Here is a 24,070-nt window from a genome sequence, read left to right as displayed (position 1 = left end):
TGGCTTTAGGAAAGGTAAAGGTATCAGAGAGGCAAATTTGACGTTGCGGTTAATAACGGAAGCAAGACTAAAGAAAAATCAAGACAAATTCATAGGATTTGTCGACCTAGAAAAAGCGTTCGACAATGTAAAATGGCGGAAGATGTTCAAAATTCTGAGAAAAATAGGGGTAGGCTATAGGGAGGGACGAGTAATCTACAATACGTACAATAGCTAATAGGGAATAATAAGTGTGGACTACCAAAAACGGAGTGAGCGGCTTAAAAAGGGTGTAAGACAGGGATGAAGCCTTTCGCCCCTTCTGTTCAATCTGTACATCGAGGAAGTAATGATGAAAATAAACGACAGGTTCAAGAGTGAAATGAAAATTCAAGGTGAAAGGCTATCAGTGATCAGATTGGCTGATGACGTTGCTATCCTGAGTGAAAGTGAAGAAGAATTACATGATCTGCTGAACGGAATGGACAGTGTAATGGATACAGAATGTGGATTGAGAGTAAATCGAAGAAAGACGAAAGTAATGAGAAGTAGCAGAAATGAGAACAACGAGAAATTTTAACACCAGGTTTGATGGTCTCGAAGTAGATAAAGTTAAGGAATTCTGGTATCTACGTAGCAAAATAACCGGTGGCGCATGGAGCCAGGAGGACATCAAAAGCAGACCAGCACGGGAAAAAAGAGCACTTCTGCCCAAGAGAAGTCTGCTAGTGTCAAACATAGGCTTTAATTTGAGCAATAACTTTTTGATAATGTACGTTGTATGGTAGTGAAACATGGAGTCTGGGAAAACCGGAACAGAAGTAAATCGAAGCATTTGAGGTATTGTGCTACAGACGAATGTTGAAAATTGGGTGCACTGATAAGGTAAGGAATGAGGAGGCTTTGCGAAGAATCGGAGAGGAAAGAAATGTGTGGAAAACATTGGCAAGAGAAGGGACACGATGACAGGGCAGCTGTTAAGACATCCATGGTACTAGAGGGAGCTGTAGAGGGCAAAAACTGTAGAGGAAGACATAGATTGGAATACATCCAGTAGATAATTGAGGACGTAGGTTGCAAGGGCTACTCTGAGATGAAGAAATTGATAGAGGAGAGGAATTCGTGGCGGGCCGCATCAAAGCAGTCAGAAGACTGATGATTCAAAAAAAGAAAAAAATGGTTCCCATTGAAGACTTCAAAGTTGCCCCCGCCACTCAGGCACGGGGTAGGTTAGTGGATCGAATGTGAAATCGTTGGATGTCCCCTTCCGAGACAAAAAGTTTATAACTTTTTTTGACCCGATGTATAGTTTTCGAGATATTACAATGTCTTATGTCTTCCGTTAAAATGAACACGCTATCTAGCGTCTTTAATTGGATGTCTGAAACATTTATTAAGAACTTTGGGACTTGTCTACAGAACAAAACCAAACTACATTTACGTGTTTTTCAAAGCAGAATGCTGGCCATTAAAACTGACACTCTAAAAAGGATAGCAATTAATTAAGTTTTACTTGACGTGGGTTTAAAGTAAACTGGAAATAATGTATCATTAAGTCTGAAGATGATACGGAGGTATAAAAAGTGTGAAATTTAATACACAGAGCTGCTCTTTCAGGCAGAAGGGGTAGGCTCTTATCTTTCAGGATTCTGAGCTGAATTAAACTTGAATAACAGATATTACGTGCTGCTGTAACCCTGTAGTTCCCCTATCCTTGTGCTTGGCGAGAGGTAGCATTCCTGTCTCTTGGCAATCCATGATAACTTGTTTTCATTGGGTGAGAAATCAAGACAATGTGCTAGCTAGGAGAATAGCCGAACACCTTCTTTACGAAGTTGGTGAGAACAGCATAAGAGAAATCTGGCCTTGTGATGTCTTGTTGAAAGACGTCGACGTTACTGAAGATGGAAAACAGCCTACCAGTTTCAGAGATACAAGGCTCGATTGCTTGCTTGCTGAGCATCCTTCACATTTTGAATGGATTTCACAGGATGGATCAATTGCTCGTCGTTCAAGTGCTTTTATTACTAATTTAGTTTAAACTAGATGAAAAGCGTTCACAAAATATTTGAATATCCTCAAAAGTGTTAACTGGTTCTCACTGCCGAATTCTGTATTTACAATGGTCCTTACAAAAAACATATTGTGATACATACATTTATTCAGACTGTACGTTCTTTGTTTCATGATCCTGTATCTCTTCATTGTCAATAATCCCAGTGAAAATATTTTATTCTAATAAGTGATATTTAATCACAAATGTCATTGTATGGAAAATATGTCTCCGCGCAGCGTATGAGGCTCAAACATGTAACAAAATCTGCCAATAAATCTGTATTCTACACTGTGCCTATCAGAGATTTTTATAGAGATGATTTTGAAATATGAGCCATCGTGGTAATTTCAGCATTTGTACACAATTCTGGTAACATCAGACTGACAGTTCCTCTAGGAATCTACCGTTCCAGAGGAAATGGAGGAAATAAAAATTAGATCCACAAAGAACTATCTACACGCTTGTGAATTAAGTCAGAAAGAAGACTTACAATGTATACCTATTTATGCCGTATTCTAATATCTTTAATTTTGAGAAAACATTTAGTGTAATATCATTAGTTTCATACAAACTGTTTAATCTATGCACCTAGGGACTGATATAAGTAATTGCAAATTTATCCATCTTAATGTTTTACGCCAGTTTCACGTTTTGCTTTATTTTCAGTTTCACGTATTTCACATAGATAAATCCTATTGTCAGTTTGAATACATTTCCTAAGTTTCAAGACTTTTTGCTAAAGAAACCTTTCCTCCTGGATCTACGATTAACGTCCGACATTTATTTTGCAAGATGTTACCCACTTTGATTGGTGTTAGAAGTGTGACTGATACTATTATGAAATATTTGAGCTAAAATTACGTTCCAGTAACAATCTCTAAATATATTTCAGATTCTTGAATCACTTAAAGTCCGGAAAAGGATCACACTTATTACTGTCACTGGTCCCAGTATATACACATAGGTTGGTTACAGCCACGACAAAAATACCTGTTTTTGTCGGAATTTGTCACAGCTTCTGTCATCTCCTTTAGTAACGTAAGGCTCAGGCAAATGGCACCGAGCAACATGGTGCAGTAGTCAGCACACTACGAGTAGATTCGCATTCAGGAGAAGGGCCGGCCGGAGTGGCCGAGCGGATCTTGGCGCTACAGTCAAGAACCGCGCGACCGCTACGGTCGCAGGTTCGAATCCTGCCTCGGGCATGGGTGTGTGTGATGTCCTTAGGTTAGTTAGGTTTAAGTAGTTCTAAGTTCTAGGGGACTTATGACCTAAGATGTTGAGTCCCATAGTGCTCAGAGCCATTAGAACCTTTTTTTTTTGCCAAATCCGCATCCGGCTTTCCACATTTACGTTTTCCTTTATTTCCCTAAATCGCTCCAGTAAAATGCCTGGTTGCTTCCTTTAAAAAGAGCACGGCCGATTTCCTTCCCCATCCTTAATACAAAACGAGATGGTGCTCTGTTTCTAATCACCTTGATGTAGACGGGACGTTAAACCCAATCTTCCTTCCTTCCTTCCCTCTTTCAGATAAATTTCATCGAAGAACAGGGTCTGCTGTATCATATGACACGCTTAAACATGTTAACTTTATTAGTACTTTTAGATATTATTAAAATTTAAACTATATTACACGACGAGGTCCATTAGGCGAGGACTTGCCACGAGAAGGCTTTATATTGTCTTGTACACTAAGGTATTTACATAAAAGTTTCCTATCGATTTGAGGGTGCCTTGTTATTTATTTACATTCAAAAATACACAGTTTTGTGAAATCACTGAAAAATTATTCTTTTAAAATCTATACCGAAAATATTGTTTTTTACAAGACAGATGACTAGTTCTTCACTTTCGATTACGGATGGAGAATAATGAGGTTACCATGGATACGATTTAGTTTATATCTCTACTAAAACATGTGGGTAACCGTCACGGAAATTTCCGAGATGTCGATTCTGAAGGCATTAATTGTATGCTCTTTGTAGCTCTTTCATCCTACTTTTCCTGTGTAGAAGGCAGGGCCGCTACGGCTGTAGACTGAATACTTCACAACTTTCTTCTATGGCGGTTACTCGTATAAAGGACAATATTTGTTGTCGGTAAAGAAGAGAGCCGTACGTTACTATTCTTAAAAAATAGTTGATTTCAGTGTCTAAATACGTATTTTTACCCATATGGGTTGTATCCTGTTGGAATTGTATACTGCTGGACAATCCATTTGTGACTTACTTCTCTTGGTAAGTATTACCAGTTACTGAGATATAAGGGTGTTACCAGACGTACAATGGCGTTAGCAAAAATTACGGGCATTGTCTTGTACGAGTACCAGTTACCTACGTTTTATCAATAAGATGTCTAGAGTACAACGTTACCCTTCCTCTAACATTTCTATTTTATTCCCTTAAGACTCTGTGTTGCCCTTCCACATGGACTAGTATGCTATGTAAGCCAATTACGACACTAGAAGTATCCGTTTTATTTTCTTTGATATTTTTTCTCCCATCTACTTCAGTACACCTCCAGAAATTACCAGTGTTTTAGACATGGGGGAGCTAATATCTTACATGCGATAACACGTATGATGCACAGCACCTTCCTAGATCTCGCACAACAGTCTTATAACGCAGATAATGGTCGAGATTATAATAAAACTTACAAATGCTGTGTGTGTATGTGACTATTTCTGGTGCTTAGCAAAACGGTATGTTATTGCCCCAAAGTTACTGACAATGTGTGGAAATGTGCACCCTCAAACGTTCAAATTTGTGTGAATTCCTAAGGGACGAAACTGCTGAGGTCCTCGTTCCCTAGACTTACACACTACTTAAACTAACTTATGATAAGAACAACACACTCATCCATGCCCGAGGGAAGACTCGAACCTCCGGTGGGAAGGGCCACGCAATCCGTGACATGGCGCCCTAAACCTCGCGGCCAATCCGCGCGGTGATGTGCATGCTCCTGGTGGACATTGGGAAGCGGCGTGCTTTTAGATTCGCTGCACTGAATGCCAGTAGCGAACCCGTTTGAAGCGCACCGGCGGTCTGGAGGCTGGACATTCCATTTCGAGCAAAGGATAGTGCTGATCCAGATATGTGACTTCTAGGGCTCTATCACTGAAAAATACACCGAAATAAAAAATAAAAACTGAAGGGTACTGTTCAATGACCAATTCGCAGATGCTGAGCGAGATCATGGGCGTAAGACGGTAAGCATGCTGGAGATTAGGGCAAGGGACCGAAAGCGTCACTGGAACGGGAATATAGGTAAGAATTTCAGAACCGATAACACAGTGCACGGGGGAAATAAGGAGCATAAAATGATGTGAGACTGCTCCAGGCTCACAGTTTGACTGCCATGGTACCTGAAGTAGGCAACTTGTATCTGTTGATACGGGGTGAACGTTTACGTCGATTTGTTCCGATCCACTTCCCAAACACTGTTCAGCGACTGGGTTCTGATGAGTCATACGTATACCTACAACACTGAGCACAGTTTCATTTCGTCAGAGGAATGTGCACATTGTGAAGATGGACAGGAAAGCGTTCATGAAAGTACAGTATTTCAGTGGCCTCATCAAACCATTCAGCAAGGTCAGCAGTGTGTTGTGATACACGTGTGTTTACTTGTCTGGCAGGTGTCGTGGGTGCGGCACAGGGACGTGCACCTGCTGACGGTGGGCAGGTACACGTATACCAACGACCAGCGGTTCCGCGCCATCAACCAGCCGCTGAGCAACGACTGGACGCTGCAGCTCAAGTACCCGCAGCACCGCGACGCCGGCGTCTACGAGTGCCAGGTGTCCACTACGCCGCACATGAGCCACTTCGTGCACCTCAACGTCGTCGGTGAGTCTCATTTCATTCGTTCACGCAGGCAAGCCAAGCGTTTCTGTTGTTGGTAGCCAAATGTATTGACATTTTTCCCACTCGCTTATTTTACTTAGTAAATGGTGTTAACTCACGGTTCACTAGTAGCGGCAGTAATCCAGGGAAAACCGCAGTGCTGAAGATGGGTACTGCTGTGAGCGATCATAAACAATCCATGCAAGTAAGTAATGCAAAGGACAGCTGAGTACCGCACCAGCGAGGGTGCTGACGCTGTATAGTGTAGTCCGTCGGTCGACTAGATTGTGAGGAATACTCACAGCCCTCTGTATATTGCCGGAAGGAGGACATGTTTGTCAGTCTTTAGTGGCTCATTGGAGGATTAATGTGGGAGGGGGGGGGGAAGCACAATCGGAATATCGTGTAGTGTAGCTGACGGCGAGCGCAAGGCCGAAATTTATTCGAACACTCAGTGCTCCGTGAAAATTTTAAAATTCGTATAAACATTTCGTGATCATCCAACTACATCTACATCTGCATCTATACACCACTGGCTGTCTGAGGTACTTTAGAACCCTATCATTTCCGCTCTCTTAACCACACCATTCTTGTACCTTGCATGTGCATTCTAGAAACTTTCACACTGTCTTCGTGAAGCACAACACCATCGCTCAGTGTATATGCAACTTGAGGTGGATGAACATCTCCGAGAAGTTCTAGAAGGTTTAGGTGTTCGTTTTTCCCGTGCACTGTTCCGGAGTGGAATGGTAGAGAGATAGTATGATTGTGGTTTGACGAACCATCTGCCAAGCACTTAAATGTGAATTGCAGAGTAGTCATGTAGATGTAGACATGTAGATGTAGATGCTTACGTAAGAAATCCGGTATGATGTGGTTTCTTTGAATCTACAAGCTCTAACTGTTCCTCCATGTAAGAGTTTTAGACGGATGGGCAATGCTACAGAATACATCTAATATGAGTTTTATAACCAACTTCCGTCGTGAATGCATGACATTACAATGAGATTCAGTTTAGCAGCTGCTTCTGCTGTTCTTAGTTTGATGTTGCCTTTTCGACCTGAACCGTTCAGAATTTCGTGATGGTAGTCCATCACACCACCGCTGCCGCGTTGCCATTGGATTAGAAAGGGTAATTGTCACCCAGAGAGAACAGATTTTCCGCGTCTCACCCCTTTTCCATACGTCAACGTCGTCCCATTTTTGTGTTTAATTCTCACCGCTGTTTACCCTTTTATTGAGATCAACATGACTTTACAAGGAATTAAGATCTACATCTGTCAGTAATTCTTTTGTGTATCACCCAGTTCAAATATGGAACACCACATTGTCCAAAGCTGTATTCCTTGTGACCATACCGAGCGAGGTGGCGCAGTGGTTAGACACGGGACTCGCATTCGGGAGGACGACGGTTCAATCCCGCGTCCGGCCATCCTGATTTAGGTTTTCCGTGATTTCCCTAAATCGCTCCAGGCAAATGCCGGGATGGTTCCTTTCAAAGGGCACGGCCGACTTCCTTCCCTGTCCTTCCCTAATCCGATGAGACCGATGACCTCGCTGTCTCGTCTCCTTCCCCAACACAACCAACCAACCAACCTTGTGACCATAAAGCTATTTTTCTCTTTCATTCATTCCAACCCAAGTCAATAACTAAGGAACAAACGCTATATATAGTCTTCAAATTACGTGGCGTTGGTTGGCGGTGGCTCCATCTAGTACATGAAACCAAGAAACAAACATGTCTTTCCAAATGAAAGACAGTTCTCGTAAAACTCTTGCTTTACACACTTCAGTCGCAATCTCCTCACCGAGCGAGGTGGCGCAGTGGTTAGCACAATGGACTCGCATTCGGGAGGACGACGGTTCAATCCCGTCTCCGGCCATCCTGATTTAGGTTTTCCCTGATTTCCCTAAATGGCGTCAGGCGAATGCCGGGATGGTTCCTTTGAAAGGGCACGGCCGATTTCCTTCCCCATCCTTCCCTCACCCGAGCTTGCGCTCCGTCTCTAATGACCTCGTTGTCGACGGAACGTTAAACACTAATCTCCTCCTCCTCCGCAATCTCCTCAGGATCCCCTTCCAGACATCGCCCCCTTCCAATTTCTTCATTACTTTTCCCTCCTACTCTCCCTTGCGTCTTTCCTTTTCTTCTGCCTTGTTTGACATTTTTTCGCCCATCAGAGAACTCTGTCCCCAGAGGAGCGGCGCAGTGTTCATGCATCCCGGTTGACATACCATGTACCCCAATTCCTGTTGTGACAGACAATTCGCAATTTTTCACAACACAACTTTTATTGATGTAACTTCACAAGGTTAAAGACTGAACATACAAATGAAAGGTAACAATAAATAAAAAGTCTCCTAATTGAGGCAAACAGAAGTTCACTTCTTATTTTCCACAGACGTTTGTGGTAACACACTCACACACTAGTAACAGTCCAATTCCGATACGAAGACGTAATCTTCGACGGTTGCAGTACACGAGGTCGGCCTTCGGCTTGAACTGAACTTCGGGCCTGGTTCTAGCCCCTAAATAGCTGTCTCCAGCCAATCAGATTTCGGCGTAGTGATACTTCCTGCAGGCCGTGGATGGAGCTCCACCTGCAGGAAGTATGTTTGGAATGTCTGTTTCCATTATCTTGTGTTAAATAACCGGTGTTTGCCATCGTGCTTTTGGGTACGCCTTTGGGCATAGACAACCTCGTCCTGTGTGGTGTTATATGGGTTTCCGGCCGTCTGGGGCTACCTTGGCTCAGGTATAACACTTTCTACCGTGCCCCCCCCCCCCCCCCCTTCGTATCACCAATTTAGACACGAGCATGAGCAAAAATTTATTCATTTTTCCGTAGAAAATTGTTATAGTGAAACTGTCCTTCAGTAAATCTTCTTGGTGTGACACCGATGGTTTCGAAGATCCTCAACCATAATGTTGTGCTGTTCGATTAAATTAACTTCCCTGACTGCAGTGTATTGATACTACCGTTTCATAACCACATTACTTGTTCCTAATCTTCGATATCCCAAAATTGATAATTATAAACAAAGTAATGGAGGAAATACAGGGAAGTCCAAGATGTTAATTAAGACAGAAAACGCTGATGGAAACTACAAAGATTTTCTACTCCTTGTGAACGGAAATGATACGTTAGTTAACTGCTCACGTGAAAAGCGGAACTCTGAGATCGTCGTTTCCTTCCGCAGAACATAATGGCTTCTATCCTTTCCGTAAGTAACGGGGCACGTGTCAGATTTTTACGTATGCTATGCTCCATGTTTTCGTGAGCCTACCACATTCTTTCAGGAGGTGCTACAAATTGTACCCTTGGTTCGTCATGCACATTTCGCGTCTTTCAGACACTTATTCGCCTTCAGAGCTTCTCACTCCACTTTTTATGGACAAATAATCGTCGTATGTAGGCGGAGGTACCTTTTAAGTCCCATCGACGACGGGGTAATTACAAACAGGGCACAAGGCCAAATTGGGCAAGGATGTCGAAATAAGTTGGGCTTGTCTATATCTAGTAAACCATCCGTGCATTTGGCACGAAAAACCCACATACGAGCGCCCACGTCTACATCTACGCGATTACTCTCCTGTTGACAATAAAGTGCCTGGCAAAGGATTCAGTGAACCACCTTCAAGCTGTCTCTATACCGTTCCACTCTCGAAAGACGCTCGGGAAAAACAAGCACTTCAATTTTACTGTGCGAGCCGTGATTTCTCTTATTTTAACGTGAGCATCATTCCTCCCTATGTAGGTGAGTGCCAATCGTAGGAGAAAGTCGGTGATTGAAATTTATGAGAAGATCCTGTTGCAACGAAAAACGCCTTTGTTCTAATGATTGCCACTCCAATTCACGTATCATATCTGTGGCACTACCTCCCATATTGCGCGGTAATACAAAACGAGCTGCCCTTCTTTATGCTATTTCGATATCAGCCGTTAGTCCCACCTGATCAGGATCCCACACCGCACAGCAATACTCCAGAATAGGGCGGACAAGCGCGGTGTAAGCAGTCTCTTTAGTAGGCCTGTTACATCTTCTAAGTGTTCTGCCAATGAAATGCAGTCTCTGGTTTCCTCTACCCAAAGCATTATCTATGTGATCGTTCCAATTTAGGTTATTTGTAATTGTAATCCCTAAGTATTTAGTTGAATTTACAGCCTTCAGATTTGTGTGACTTATCACGTTATTGAAATTTAACGGATTTGTTTTAGTACTCATGTGAATAACTTCACACGTTTTTTAAGGAATTTCATTTGTACCTCGTGCCTACGTATAAAGTCTATCAACCATTTCGCAATATTGTAAGGTTATTTCGAGTTAACAAGAGAGAAACAGCAACATTATTGTACGTTTTAGCTTCTGACAAATGACTGTTATCTTCAAGAATATTCTACATCATGATTTCATCCCCGAAATTGAAATGTCCCATCTGCATGACGGTTATTTGGTGTAACGAGGTGGGGTACTAGCCGCGGTAGAACAGTCAAATTGCACCTGCTCCATAACGCAGTCGGGTGAAAGCAGAAGCTTTTTCGCTGTAATTACTCTCCGCACACGTCACGCATTTGGCATGAATTCTGGGCGGCAGATTTAATTAACAAAGTGGCGCTGTCGGGGTTTGTTTGAATTGAAACATCTCCGCCGGCCTATTTATTCTGCAAGGTACACAGGCGGTTTGCATATGTACACCGAGTGGTTTAAACACTGATACGTGATCTGTTAACTACTCTAGTTGATGAGACTGTTGTAGCTACAAGTGTGGCAGTCCGTGATAAGCAGTTACTGTAGCACTAATCAACAAAACTCGTGCACCAACTACCGTGACTACAAAGTTCCTGACAGCACTTCGGCGCCGCTGGTTTTAATCACTATGCAGATTACCCCATTGCCAGGAACATAAACGATATCTGAAGTACCAGTTACCCGCAACAGACACAGATTCATAAAAACACTGGTAGTGCAATAAAAAAAATAATAAAATAAAATAATAAAAAAAGATGGAGAACAAAGTAACGTTTATACTGGAAACAAAACACGAAGGAATTGCCCAAATGGATGTTACGTATGTGTACAATCAAACAAATGGTTTACTGGAAACAAAACACGAAGGAATTGCCCAAATGGATGTTACGTATGTGTACAATCAAACAAATGGTTACAATAAGAGAAAAGTAGGATTATTTATTCAAGAGAAAGAGCTTCATGAATTGAGCTAGTCAATAACACGTTGGTCCACCTCTGCCGCTTATGCAAGCTATTATTCGGATTGTCATTAATTGATAGAGATTCTGGATGTCCTCCTGAGACGTATCGAGTTGAATTATGTCCAATTTTCGCGTTGGATCGTCAGTATCTCGAGCTGAGTGTAGGGTCCTGTCTATAATGCTACAAAAGTGTTCAGTTGGGAAGAGACCGGACTCCTTGAGCGCGAAAGTAGTTTTCGGCAAACACAAAAACAAGCGTTAGAGACTCTCGCCGTGTGACAAGTAAGACGCTATGACTTGCCAGGGAGGGCAACAGAAAGTGGTTGGTATCACCACTGTCCAGGGCGCCTCCAGACACAATCTTCTGCCTGGAACATCACTGACTGGAGTAGAACTGTCTTCAATGATGAGTCTCAATTCAGACTGAGCCCCGGTGATCAGCAGCGAGGACCTGTCTGGAGACGCACCGAGCAAACTGATTGTCACCCACCATGCGGCCCGATAACAGAAATCATGTTCGGTTGTGCCATTTCATTTCATAGCTGGATCTCTTCGGTTGTCATCAGCACAGTGATACGTCGACGATGTTGTACCCCACATTTTCCTTTCCTTCGTGGCAAGCCACCCTGGGCTTACATTTCAACAAGATAATTGTGCATTTCAACATGATAATACCAAACACTACCTTGGCCAGCAAGGTCGCCGAAAGTCTCCCCAAATGAGAACGTTCGGAGTATTGTCGACAGGGCCCTCCAACCAGCTCGGGATTTTGACGATCTAATGCATCAACTTGACAGAATACAGCACGTTATTTCTCAAGAGGACAACCAAAAACTCTGTCACTCAATGCCAAGCCGAATAACTGCTTACATAAGGGCCAGAGGGTGATCAACGAGTTAATGACTGGCTAAGTCGTTTGTTTGTCTGTGCATGTACGTGACATCTACCTATTTCAATCCCGTTTGGATAATTCCTTCTTGCTACTTTTTTTTGTCCTAGGGCGAATGTAATACGCAATCATCTGATTCCTGAATCGTTAGGTATTACAGCAGTTGTTCGAAAGTGCCAGTACTGTGCAATAGTTAAGAGGCTTGGTTGTTATTGTCAAGGAGCGATATTCTCATTGTGGCCGACCAATCGACTATAATCTCCAGCAACTTCCTTTAATCACTTTAAGTGAATCCTGGAATTGATTCATAGAAAGGGCGACACCCCTTTATCTTCTCTCATTTCATCCTGTCGGAGCCAGTTTCTCGTCTCAATGACCTTCATAAATCGACGAATTGGTAATCTGTTCGTATAAAATTGTTTCGCTTGTTGGAACATTTACAACCTAAAATCACTGACAGTGATTTATGGAACAGCAACACCTATTGGCGTTAAGTATCCGTAGGAGATGTAAGTTCTCCAGTTTAAATACCTTGGATCACGTTTCAACAGTAAAAATATCATAAAAATGGATATAAATGAAAGAACATACTCAGGGTCAAGATGTCTGTACTCACCAAGCAACCCACTCAAAAGTAAAGCTTTGTCAATCCCCACAAAGATGAAGATATACAACACTATCATCTACCCCTTAGTATTGTACGGTTCAGAAAGCTGGACGCATACAAAGAATGAAAGGGAAAACCTGAATGTTTTCGAAAGAAAAGTAATGAGAAAAATCTGGGGAACCCTGTTGGAGAATGGCGTATGGATGATTCGAAAGAACAATGAAAATTATCAATTAATGAAGCAACCCACTATCATCCAGAAATTAAAGAGTAGGAGACTGCAATGGGCTGAACATGTGGCTAGAATGGAAAACAACAGAACCACCTAGAAAGGATTTGATAGAACTCTCCAGGCAACAAGACCATTAGGCCGACATCGTAAAAGGTGGAAATGACATAGAGAAGGTCATCGCAGCATTAGGAGTTTTCTCAGATTGGAGAGAGGCTGCGAGAGATAGAAGGCGGTGGAAGCAGATCGTTGATGCAGCGCGTGGTCTACAGGGCCTGTGATCACTGAGAAGAGAGAGAGAGAAGAGAGAGATGTACGTGATTTTAAATCCTGTCTCAGTGATTCAACAATGATCTCAGACTTCTAGTAATGGTGAATCTACTGACAATTCAAATGTACGTTTTAAGGGAAAACAATTTCTAAACAGCTGAACAATGCGACAAAATTAAAGGGCGTAATACGGTTTGTCAATATTGTCTGGATGTCTGAAGTCAAAAGACATATTTTATTTGTGATTTAACAGGTAGAAAGGATTATCTTCCGATGTATTGCAGCCCAGTTTCTTCTCTGAAGATCCTGCCTGAACGGAACAGTTAGATGTTTATGCCGTATGTATTGTTTCACGGGATGTGTCGATCTGGAGAAAGGGTTCTCCAATGTAAAATTTATGCACATTAGAAATTCTGAGAGAAGTAGGTGTAGCCCGTAGCGAAACCCAGGCAATGTACAATACCCATAAGGACCAGGAAGGAACGATAGAATGAGAACTTCAGAACGAATTGCACGGATTAGATAGGGAGTAAGATGAGGATGTATCCTTTCGCTCCTACTGTTCAGTCTGTACATCGAAGAATCAATGACGAAATTATGATAGGGTAAGGAGCGTAATTGTACTTCAGGGTGAAAGAATACAATGATAAGTTTCGCAGATGACACTGTTATCCTCAGTGGAAGGGACGAAGAGATATCAGATGTAAAGCATGGAAAGAGAAATCAACTGTCCTCACACTACGGATTGACAGTAAACCGAGGACAGACGAAATTAGCAAGGAGTAGCAAATATGATCACAGTGAGGAATATAACATCAAAGCTAGGGACAGGAGCAGACGAAGTGAAGAAATTCTGCTACGTTGGAAGACAAACAACTTACGAGGAATGAAACAAGCAGGACATGAAAAGCAGACTACCCTATACAAAGATTAACTCAAGGCCAAAAGAAATCTAGTATAAAACAAGGTCTTAATATGAGGAAACAATTTCCGTTAGTATACGTATAGACTACAGAACCGTGTGAAAGTGAATCATGGACTTTGTGGAAAATTGAAATGAAGAGAATCGAAGTGTCTGTGCTGTGGTGCTATAGGGTGACGTTGACAATCAAGTGGACTGAGAACGTAGAAATAACAAAATTATAGGGCATAAGGTAAGATATCGGTGAATAACTGGCAACGAACTAAACTGTGGAGAGTACAAACTATTATGAAAGACAAAAATCGGAATATATTCAACCAATAACTGAGGACTTTGGGTATAAGTGCTACCCAGAGACGAAAATGTTGGCATCTGAGAGCAAGTCGTGGCAGGTCACATCAAAGTAGCCAGTGGGCTTAAGACTCCAAAAAAATATGGCTAATCAGATTGGAACTCTATATGAGTAGACAAATTATTAAGCCACATTATGTTACTTCGGAATCAGGTTTCCCGTCGATTCCGGATTTGGGAGAAACTGGATGGGTTCTTCACTGCGTACTAACGACGTAATGATAGTGATTCTGTCGTTCTCTTCCGAGTGGAAATTAGACTCTTAACTGTTCTTAAAATTAGTATATAATAGGAAACCGTTAACGTGAAAATACACTCCTGGAAATTGAAATAAGAACACCGTGAATTCATTGTCCCAGAAGGGGAAACTTTATTGACACATTCCTGGGGTCAGATACATCACATGATCACACTGACAGAACCACAGGCACATAGACACAGGCAACAGAGCATGCACAATGTCGGTACTAGTACAGTGTATATCCACCTTTCGCAGCAATGCAGGCTGCTATTCTCCCATGGAGACGATCGTAGAGATGCTGGATGTAGTCCTGTGGAACGGCTTGCCATGCCATTTCCACCTGGCGCCTCAGTTGGACCAGCGTTCGTGCTGGACGTGCATACCGCGTGAGACGACACTTCATCCAGTCCCAAACATGCTCAATGGGGGACAGATCCGGAGACCTTGCTGGGCAGGGTAGTTGACTTACACCTTCTAGAGCACGTTGGGTGGCACGGGATACATGCGGACGTTCATTGTCCTGTTGGAACAGCAAGTTCCCTTGCCGGTCTAGGAATGGTAGAACGATGGGTTCGATGACGGTTTGGATGTACCGTGCACTATTCAGTGTCCCCTCGACGATCACCAGTGGTGTACGGCCAGTGTAGGAGATCGCTCCCCACACCATGATGCCGGGTGTCGGCCCTGTGTGCCTCGGTCGTATGCAGTCCTGATTGTGGCGCTCACCTGCACGGCGCCAAACACGCATACGACCATCATTGGCACCAAGGCAGAAGCGACTCTCATCGCTGAAGACGACACGTCTCCATTCGTCCCTCCATTCACGCCTGTCGCGACACCACTGGAGGCGGGCTGCACGATGTTGGGGCGTGAGCGGAAGACGGCCTAACGGTGTGCGGGACCGTAGCCCAGCTTCATGGAGACGGTTGCGAATGGTCCTCGCCGATACCCCAGGAGCAACAGTGTCCCTAATTTGCTGGGAAGTGGCGGTGCGGTCCCCTACGGCACTGCGTAGGATCCTACGTTCTTGGCGTGCATCCGTGCGTCGCTGCGGTCCGGTCCCAGGTCGACGGGCACGTGCACCTTCCGCCGACCACTGGCGACAACATCGATGTACTCTGGAGACCTCACGCCCCACGTTTTGAACAATTCGGAGGTACGTCCAACCGGCCGCCCGCATGCCCACTATACGCCCTCGCTCAAAGTCCGTCAACTGCACATACGGTTCACGTCCACGCTGTCGCGGCATGCTACCAGTGTTAAAGACTGCGATGGAGCTCCGTATGCCACGGCAAACTGGCTGACACTGACGGCGGCGGTGCACAAATGCTGCGCAGCTAGCGCCATTCGACGGCCAACACCGCGGTTCCTGGTGTGTCCGCTGTGCCGTGCGTTTGATCATTGCTTGTACAGCCCTCTCGCAGTGTCCGGAGCAAGTATGGTGGGTCTGACACACCGGTGTCAATGTGTTCTTTTTTCCATTTCCAGGAGTGTAGTTTCTACGGAATTTTGTGTATCATGCTCTATACAACCGACGTTTTAATCATATCTATTTGAAAATTACTTTATTAGGCAATATGGTTTACAACCACCTTGATTACAGTCGAGATACTTGCACCTTTAATTGCTTTCTCGAAGTATTACGCATATCAAGTTTGGTTTAGAGAATCTCCCTAAACTTTAAGATGGGTACCATTCATTATCCTGAATGCACAATATTATGGACACATGAAACATCAAGCTCTGCTCATTCCGGCCTCAAAAAGGCACATAGGTCTGCTCACGTGTTTAGATGTCATCACTGTCGGCTGAAACATCCTTTCAGGTTTCCCCACAGTTATTCACTTGGGTTCAAATTATGAAACTTTGGAGACCATTTGGGAAGAGCTCCTCGTCGCAAGTTTAACATGGTGGACAAAACAACACCGGTAATGAATCTTTCTGCGTAAAGAAATGTGAAACTTTACTGTCCAGGAAGATAATAGGGCCAGATAGCGTTGAAGTGTGTCTTCAGTATCACAGCGTCCTTCGGAAGCAAATTTCCCTAAAAAAATTCCTTAGGTTTACGACAGATCCCACGACGCTCATTGTTCCCGTATATTCAAAAAAGAAATCGGTATGCCAATATAACATGTTTTCATTTATCCACGGGTTCGCTGTCGGCGTTTCATCGCTTAGTATTTGTCAACATTATGAGAAGAATTGAGCAAGGGGGCCGCTCGAGCATCCCAGTTACAGACTGCTCATGACACTCACTGAAAAGCTCCCACCAGGGGTTTCCTTCCCCGGAAAACTGTATCCAGTCATGTTATTGTACTCGATGATATGAACTTGAGTTTCGTATCTTGACGCTGTAAAAGAAGTAACAAAATCATATACCGCATAAACACCGTTAAGCCATATTCCCGTTACCTTCAATGTTTTCGCCACTAGTTCAAAAATGGCCCTGAGCACTATGGGACTCAACTGCTGTGATCATAAGTCCGCTAGAACTTAGAACTACTTAAACCTAGCTAACCTAAGGACATCACACACATCCATGCCCGAGGCAGGATTCGAACCTGCGACCGTAGCGGTCGTGCGGTTCCAGACTGTAGCGCCTTTAACCGCTCGGCCACACCGGCCGGCTCGCCACTAGTGTTGCTGTCCACAACATGACAGGCAGACTGCTTCTATCACTTGGAGTGGGGAGAAAGAACGTGTAGAGTTGACAGCTAATTCAGGAAATTAAACTGCGGTGGCTGCTTCGCTGAAACTAGGAGGTTCATCCCTTACAAAAGCGCTAAAAAAGAATACATGTGGAACATCATAAGTCAGGTTTCAGATTTCAGTGTCACTGTCCACGGTTACTACGGCTCACCTATGTTAGATTCTCGCCCCCCCCCCCACACGCCCCCCCGCCCTCCCCCAGCAAATGCGGCCAAAATTGATAAATTTAAAGTGCGTACTTTCTTACCGTGCGTGTTCTTGACCGAACGTTCCTGTTAAAGAGACACTGGCGTGAGATAAGGGAAGAATGGGATTCAGATACCTGTTAGGCCAATGGAATTAAGGTACTCTATTCATTCTCTCACTGGAGACCAACACCGAGATGTACCTAGGAGCCACATGACCTACACGTTGGCAGAAATGTACACACAGATTTCTATACCGTTCTGCCGTGATAGTACTCTCTCGCTAAATCAGTTTTAATTGCTGCGCTAGAACATAATAAAATGTCAGCCAACCAGTGCAAAGGAAACTGTATTAGAGACACAAAGAGTTCATCAAAGGGCAATTAAATACAGAGGCTTTCAGAATATAGGCATAAACAATTTGCATAAATCGTCTAGGATATCAGTGTTGAATGAAATAATACATTCCTCTTGTTGTGTCTGAAGCTAGTGGTGCGTCAGTAAGTGTTTTACGGCAGCGTAGCAGGTGGCCGCATTGTGTCTGTTCTCTATGAGATGCCACGTGGCTTGGACGTTCATCAGTCCTTTTTGAACATCGTATGACATAGTGGTGCACGTCGGGCTAGCGTTCAGGTAATTGAGGAGGCAAGGGTGAATTCTATGTCTTCTACGTGAAACCTTATGTAATTAAATTCATATTATTCACCAACAGTGAGAGTCAAATTAGCCACAGTCCTGTGTGTTTGCTTTAATTATGAGGGCTGCCCAGAAGATACTGCACTGCCGTTTTTTCTTTAACAGTTCTTTATTGAACATAATGAGAATGAAGGAGTATATAGAGGGTTTATACAAGGGCGATGTACTTGAGGACAATATTATGGAAATGGAAGAGGATGTAGATGAAGATGAAATGGGAGATAAGATACTGCGTGAAGAGTTTGACAGACCACTGAAAGACCTAAGTCGAAACAAGGCCCCGGGAGTAGACAACATTCCATTAGAACTACTGATAGCCTTGGGAGAGCCAGTCCTAACAAAACTCTACCATCTGGTGAGCAAGATGTATGAGACAGGCGAAGTACCCTCAGACTTCGAGAAGAACATAATAATTCCAATCCAAAAGAAAGCAGGTGTTGACAGATGTGAAAATTACTGAACTATCAGTTTAATAAGTCACAGCTGCAAAATACTAACGCGAATTCTTTACGGACGAATGGAAAAACTGGTAGAAGCCAACCTCGGGGAAGATCAGTTTGGATTCCGTAGAAATGTTGGAACACGTGAGGCAATACTGACCTTACGACTTATCTTAGAAGAAAGATTAAGAAAAGGCAAACCTACGTATCTAGCATTTGTAGACTTAGAGAAAGCTTTTGACAATGTTAACTGGAATACTCTCTTTCAAATTCTGAAAGTGGCAGGGGTAAAATACAGGGAGCGGAAGGCTATTTACAATTTGTACAGAAACCAGATGGCAGTTATAAGAGTCGAGGGGCATGGAAGGGAAGCAGTGGTTGGGAAAGGAGTGAGACAGGGTTGTAGCCTCTCCCTGATGTTATTCAATCTGTATATTGAGCAAGCAGTAAAGGAAACAAAAGAAAAATTCGGAGTAGGTATTAATATTCATGGAGAAGAAGTAAAAACCTTGAGGTTCGCCGATGACATTGTAATTCTGTCAGAGACAGCAAAGGACTTGGAAGAGCAGTTGAACGGAATGGACAGTGTCTTGAAAGGAGGATATAAGATCAACATCAACAAAAGCAAAACGAGGATAATGGAATGTAGTCGGATTAAGTCGGGTGATGCTGAGGGAATTAGATTAGGAAATGAGACACTTAAAGTAGTAAAGGAGTTTTGCTATTTAGGGAGTAAAATAACTGATGATGGTCGAAGTAGAGAGGATATAAAATGTAGACTGGCAATGGCAAGGAAAGCGTTTCTGAAGAAGAGAAATTTGTTAACATCGAGTATAGATTTAAGTGTCAGGAAGTCGTTTCTGAAAGTATTTGTATGGAGTGTAGCCATGTATGGAAGTGACACATGGACGATAACTAGTTTGGACAAGAAGAGAATAGAAGCTTTCGAAATGTGGTGCTACAGAAGAATGCTGAAGATAAGGTGGGTAGATTACATAACTAATGAGGAGGTATTGAGTAGGATTGGGGAGAAGAGAAGCTTGTGGCACAACTTGACTAGAAGAAGGGATCGGTTGGTTGGACATGTTCTGAGGCATCAAGGGATCACCAATTTAGCATTTGAGGGGACAGTGGAGGGTAAAAATCGTAGAGGGAGACCAAGAAATGAATACACTAAGCAGATTCAGAAGGATGTAGGTTGCAGTAGGTACTGGGAGATGAAGAAGCTTGCACAGGATAGAGTAGCATGGAGAGCTGCATCAAACCAGTCTCAGGACTGAAGACCACAACAACAACAACAATGAGAATGACACATACGAAAGAACGATGTTTTACGAGTATCTACACACCTTATTTTTGCACGTAATCTACATCCCGTTCTAAGGCCTACCTCCATCAAGAAACTAGGTCGTGTATGCCCTGTTGGTCCTGATGGCAGGGCCAACGCTTCACTGTGTAAAGCACCTCCTCTTCGTCCTCAAAAGTCTTCCATGAATGGCATCCTTTAATGTCCTCGCGAATGATATCATCACCTCGCTGCAACATGTCACCTGTGACAGCCGTGGATGGTCTCTCCAACGGCTGCAAATCGCCGAACCACCTTCTGATGATCTCACCCTCCGTGTCCATCGACTAACTGTACTTTTATCGACCACATACGCTTCACAGACTTTGCACAAGCGTTTGTGAGTATTCCCCACAGTTTCTTTGTCTGCAATGAGAAATTCAACGACGGCACGTTGCTTGTAACGTCCAGCACCTACAGACTCCATTTTGAAACTGTACCGCAGCAACGCTATGTGTCGGAAGTGACGGAAACTTGGCGCTCTCTCTCAGGAGACTTCAAATAGTACATAAGCAATGTTTTGCATTCATAGCATTGTTTTCGGCTGAAAAAAAAAGATGCGCTGCATTACTTTCTGGGTATACCTCGTACTTTCCAAAGATTCATTCCGCAGACGAAATAGTTGTGATGAGCTTTACATTTCCACTAGTTAAGCTGACGTATATAACTAGTCTAGATAAGGCTGTGTATCGACTTCCTGCTTGTTACGAGCAGATGTCAGCGGTAGACTTGAAGGGCCTCTTCCTGTCGCAAACGATTCTCAGGGTTTGCCGATTTCATTTACCTCACAATGCTGCCTAAGCAGGACCCCGATATAGCACCAATCATTCGCCTGATGCTAACTGCTATGCAGTGCACAGATCTGGCTGTGATTACACTATCGGATCTAAAGTATTCGGATACCTGTTAGTGACTATTAATATAGGGTATTGAAACGTCCCCTTAGAAAAATTGTGCATGACTGTGCTTAAACTGACACACAATATTTTTTTAGCGCAACGCAATCTCACTTTCAATAATCCCTACAAAAGAATGGCCCTGATTAACATTAACCTATACCTTTCACAAATCACTTACCTCACAAAATTCTTCGTTAACTGAACTACTGCAATACAGCGAGCGCCAGTACTGCCAGCTAAATAAAAGATTCTAACTACTGAAGGCACTAACCACTGATAGGCATAGTTAGCAAATGAAAGATTTTGATAGAGAACAAACAATGTATTTACCTTAATAGTGTTCAAAAGTCATTATACATATATATATATATATATATATATATATATATATATATCAGTTCATAACATCCAGTCTTACAAATTTACTGTGTCTGATGGACACACGTCCAGATCATCCGCTCTCAAAACTCCGCCATCTCTCTCCCCACATCCACCACTGCTGGCGGCTCACCTCCAACTGCGCAACGCTACGCGCTGTTAACAGACAACAGCCCAACACTACAATAGCGAACAACAATGCAAACCAGCCACAGACTGCACACAGCACAGCCAGTGATTTTCATACAGAGAGCTACGTGACGTTACCATTCAAAAAACCTATACAGCCTACTTACATAGCCCCCATGCTCCCCACAAAAAATTTTACAAATTGTTTTGGGCAGTGCCCAATAATGATTTGAAGAAGTTTTCCATAATTACAATAACAAAGATATCAAATGCACACACTTATTGATACAATGTTGGTCAAAAGCTAAAATTCTCTCACAGTCCATAAAGACAGTCCTGATCATTCATCACAGTAAAATTGCAGATTTTTTTTCTCAAAGTCTGAGCAGTAAAAGAAAATGCACACGGAAGTAGTGGATTTCCATGCAGTCTTGAAGAAATAGTGTTGTCCTTCCAAGGGAAAGACAGTGCTGACTTTTGACATGCAGACAGGTAATGGGCCACAACAGAGCAAACTCACAGCAGAGTTAGTCGAAGTTTTGAGGAATATTGGTAAGTAGGTCATCACAGAGCAGACCCCCTGTAGTCCTGGTAGAGATTACGGTATTGGTGGGCCACCTGAGGTGCAGACCCAGTGCAGTCCTTGTAGAAATAATGGTATTCGTGGGCCATCAAAGACGCAGACCCACTGTAGTGCTTGTAGAGACGGCCAGCAGCCATCTGTTGCGACTGTGCGGGTGCACAATCACCATCGAAGAGTCTTGCGGAGAATATAGCAAGTCCATAAACCACCACTTGTGCACGCACAAAGTTTTTGGAATTGTCCTTAGAAGTCTTGCAGACAATATAGCAAGTCCATAAACCACCACTTGTGCACTCACAAAGTTTTTGGAATTGTCCTTAGAACCAGCAATGCTGTTAATCAGTCCCTTGCTGAATTATTAACACACATGGGAGCACTAACAGTCCTCTTTTTTCACATATTGTGCATATACTATGACCAACAGAAATATGTGCAGTGAAATGAATGCTTACAAGTTACTTAATTTGATGAACTGGTGTCAATTACAATATTATAACATGAGAATACAATAACAAAGGTACAAAATACATCATTAAAGAACAAAACAATACTGATAACATTTGTAGTAATACGGTCTTTACAAAAGAATCGAAATAACATACATCAGTGTTACAGGAATTATGACATAAGTACAGCGAGCGCCAATACTGCAAGCTAAATAAAAGATTCTAACTACTGTAGGCACTAACCACAGATAGGCATAGTTAGCAAATGAAAGATTTTGATAGAGAACAAACAATGTATTTACCTTAATAGTGTTCAAAAGTCATAATATATATATATATATATATATATATATATATATATATATATATATATATATATATCAGTTCATGACATCCAGTCTTACAAATTTACTGTCTCTGATGGACACACGTCCAGATCATCCACTCTCTGTTAACAGCCAACAGCCCAACACTACAATAGCGAACAACAATGCAAACCAGCCACAGAATGCACACAGCACAGCCAGTGATTTTCATACAGAGCGCTATGTGGCGTTACCAATCACAAAACCTAAACAGCCTACTTACGGTATGTCTACCCTTCACCCTTATGACAGCTTTAATTCTGCTGGGGCCCCATTCAGTGATATGTCTGAATGTCTGTGGAGGAAATGTAGCCCATTCTTCCTCAAGAGCAGGAACTAGAGACCATACTGATGTGGGACGCTGTGATCTGGAACAACGTTGACGCTCTAATTCATCCCATTTAATTAGGTTTATGTGGAGACTCTGTGTCGGCCACTCTATTTCGGGAATATTATTGTCTACAAAACAAAGCTTCACAGATGCTGCTGTAAGACAGGGTACGTTGTTTTCCTGATAGAATCATCTCTCAGAGCTGTTCATGTACACTGTACCTAATACACAACGCTGTAAAATGTCTTCATCCCATTCCGCTTTTAGCGCTTTGCCAAGCGCAAGAAGGGGAGAATTCCATAACCACGAAAAACTCACCCATGTCGTAACATCATCAACTCCTTACCTCACTGTTGGCATTACACGAGGTGGCAGTCAACGTTATCCAGGGATTCGTCAAATTCACAACTTTCCACCTGATTGCCACAGGCTGTTGTGTGATTCATTAGTCCAAATCATGCGCATCCACTCATCCATCATCACTATTTACACCACCTCAAGCGTCGCTTAGCACTGACTAGAGATATGTGGCTTGTGAGGAGCTGCTCTACCGTTATACTCAGTTCCCCTCAACTCCCCAAGCACAGTCATTCTGCTAGTTGCACTTGTGGTAGCACTCATGAATTCACGAGCGAATCCTTCCACTGTTTTAATGCGAATTTTCGTTATCGCTCTCTGCAATGTTCGACGGTCCCTATCCACCAGTGTTTTAGATCTGCCTGTTGCTGTTTTAAGTGTTGTTGTTCTTTCACGTTTCCACTTGAAAATCACATCACCAACAGTCGATTCTGGTAGCTTTAGAACTGGGGCGGCCACGGCGTGCGAAATTTCACGCAGGGGCGCCAAAGCGCGGCTTGTCACTCGGGTTTGCTCGGTCCTTATCGGAAGTATACGGTGCGGCGTGACATTTCACGTAGTAGTGCGATGCGGTACTGTCTCTTCCGGGTTGGATTTGGTATTTT

At 43.1% G+C, this 24,070-nt stretch overlaps 1 protein-coding gene across 1 annotated transcript in view; it reads left to right on the top strand.

Annotated features, from left to right (window-relative positions):
- Positions 1-5,565: 5,565 nt before the first annotated feature.
- The window catches only part of LOC126413031 (zwei Ig domain protein zig-8-like), a 419,918-nt gene continuing 401,413 nt past the window's right edge, over positions 5,566-24,070 (top strand). Inside the window, exons 1-2 of the mRNA XM_050082925.1 lie at positions 5,566-5,628; positions 5,673-5,883. Of these exons, the coding sequence (XP_049938882.1) occupies positions 5,566-5,628; positions 5,673-5,883 (274 nt within the window). The remainder of the gene's footprint in view (positions 5,629-5,672; positions 5,884-24,070) is intronic.

The sequence above is a fragment of the Schistocerca serialis genome, chromosome 7 (assembly GCF_023864345.2).
Source record: "Schistocerca serialis cubense isolate TAMUIC-IGC-003099 chromosome 7, iqSchSeri2.2, whole genome shotgun sequence".
Taxonomy (NCBI): domain Eukaryota; kingdom Metazoa; phylum Arthropoda; class Insecta; order Orthoptera; family Acrididae; genus Schistocerca; species Schistocerca serialis.
The sequence above is the reverse complement of the archived record's forward strand: the minus strand, read 5'-3'. Positions and strand labels throughout refer to the sequence as shown.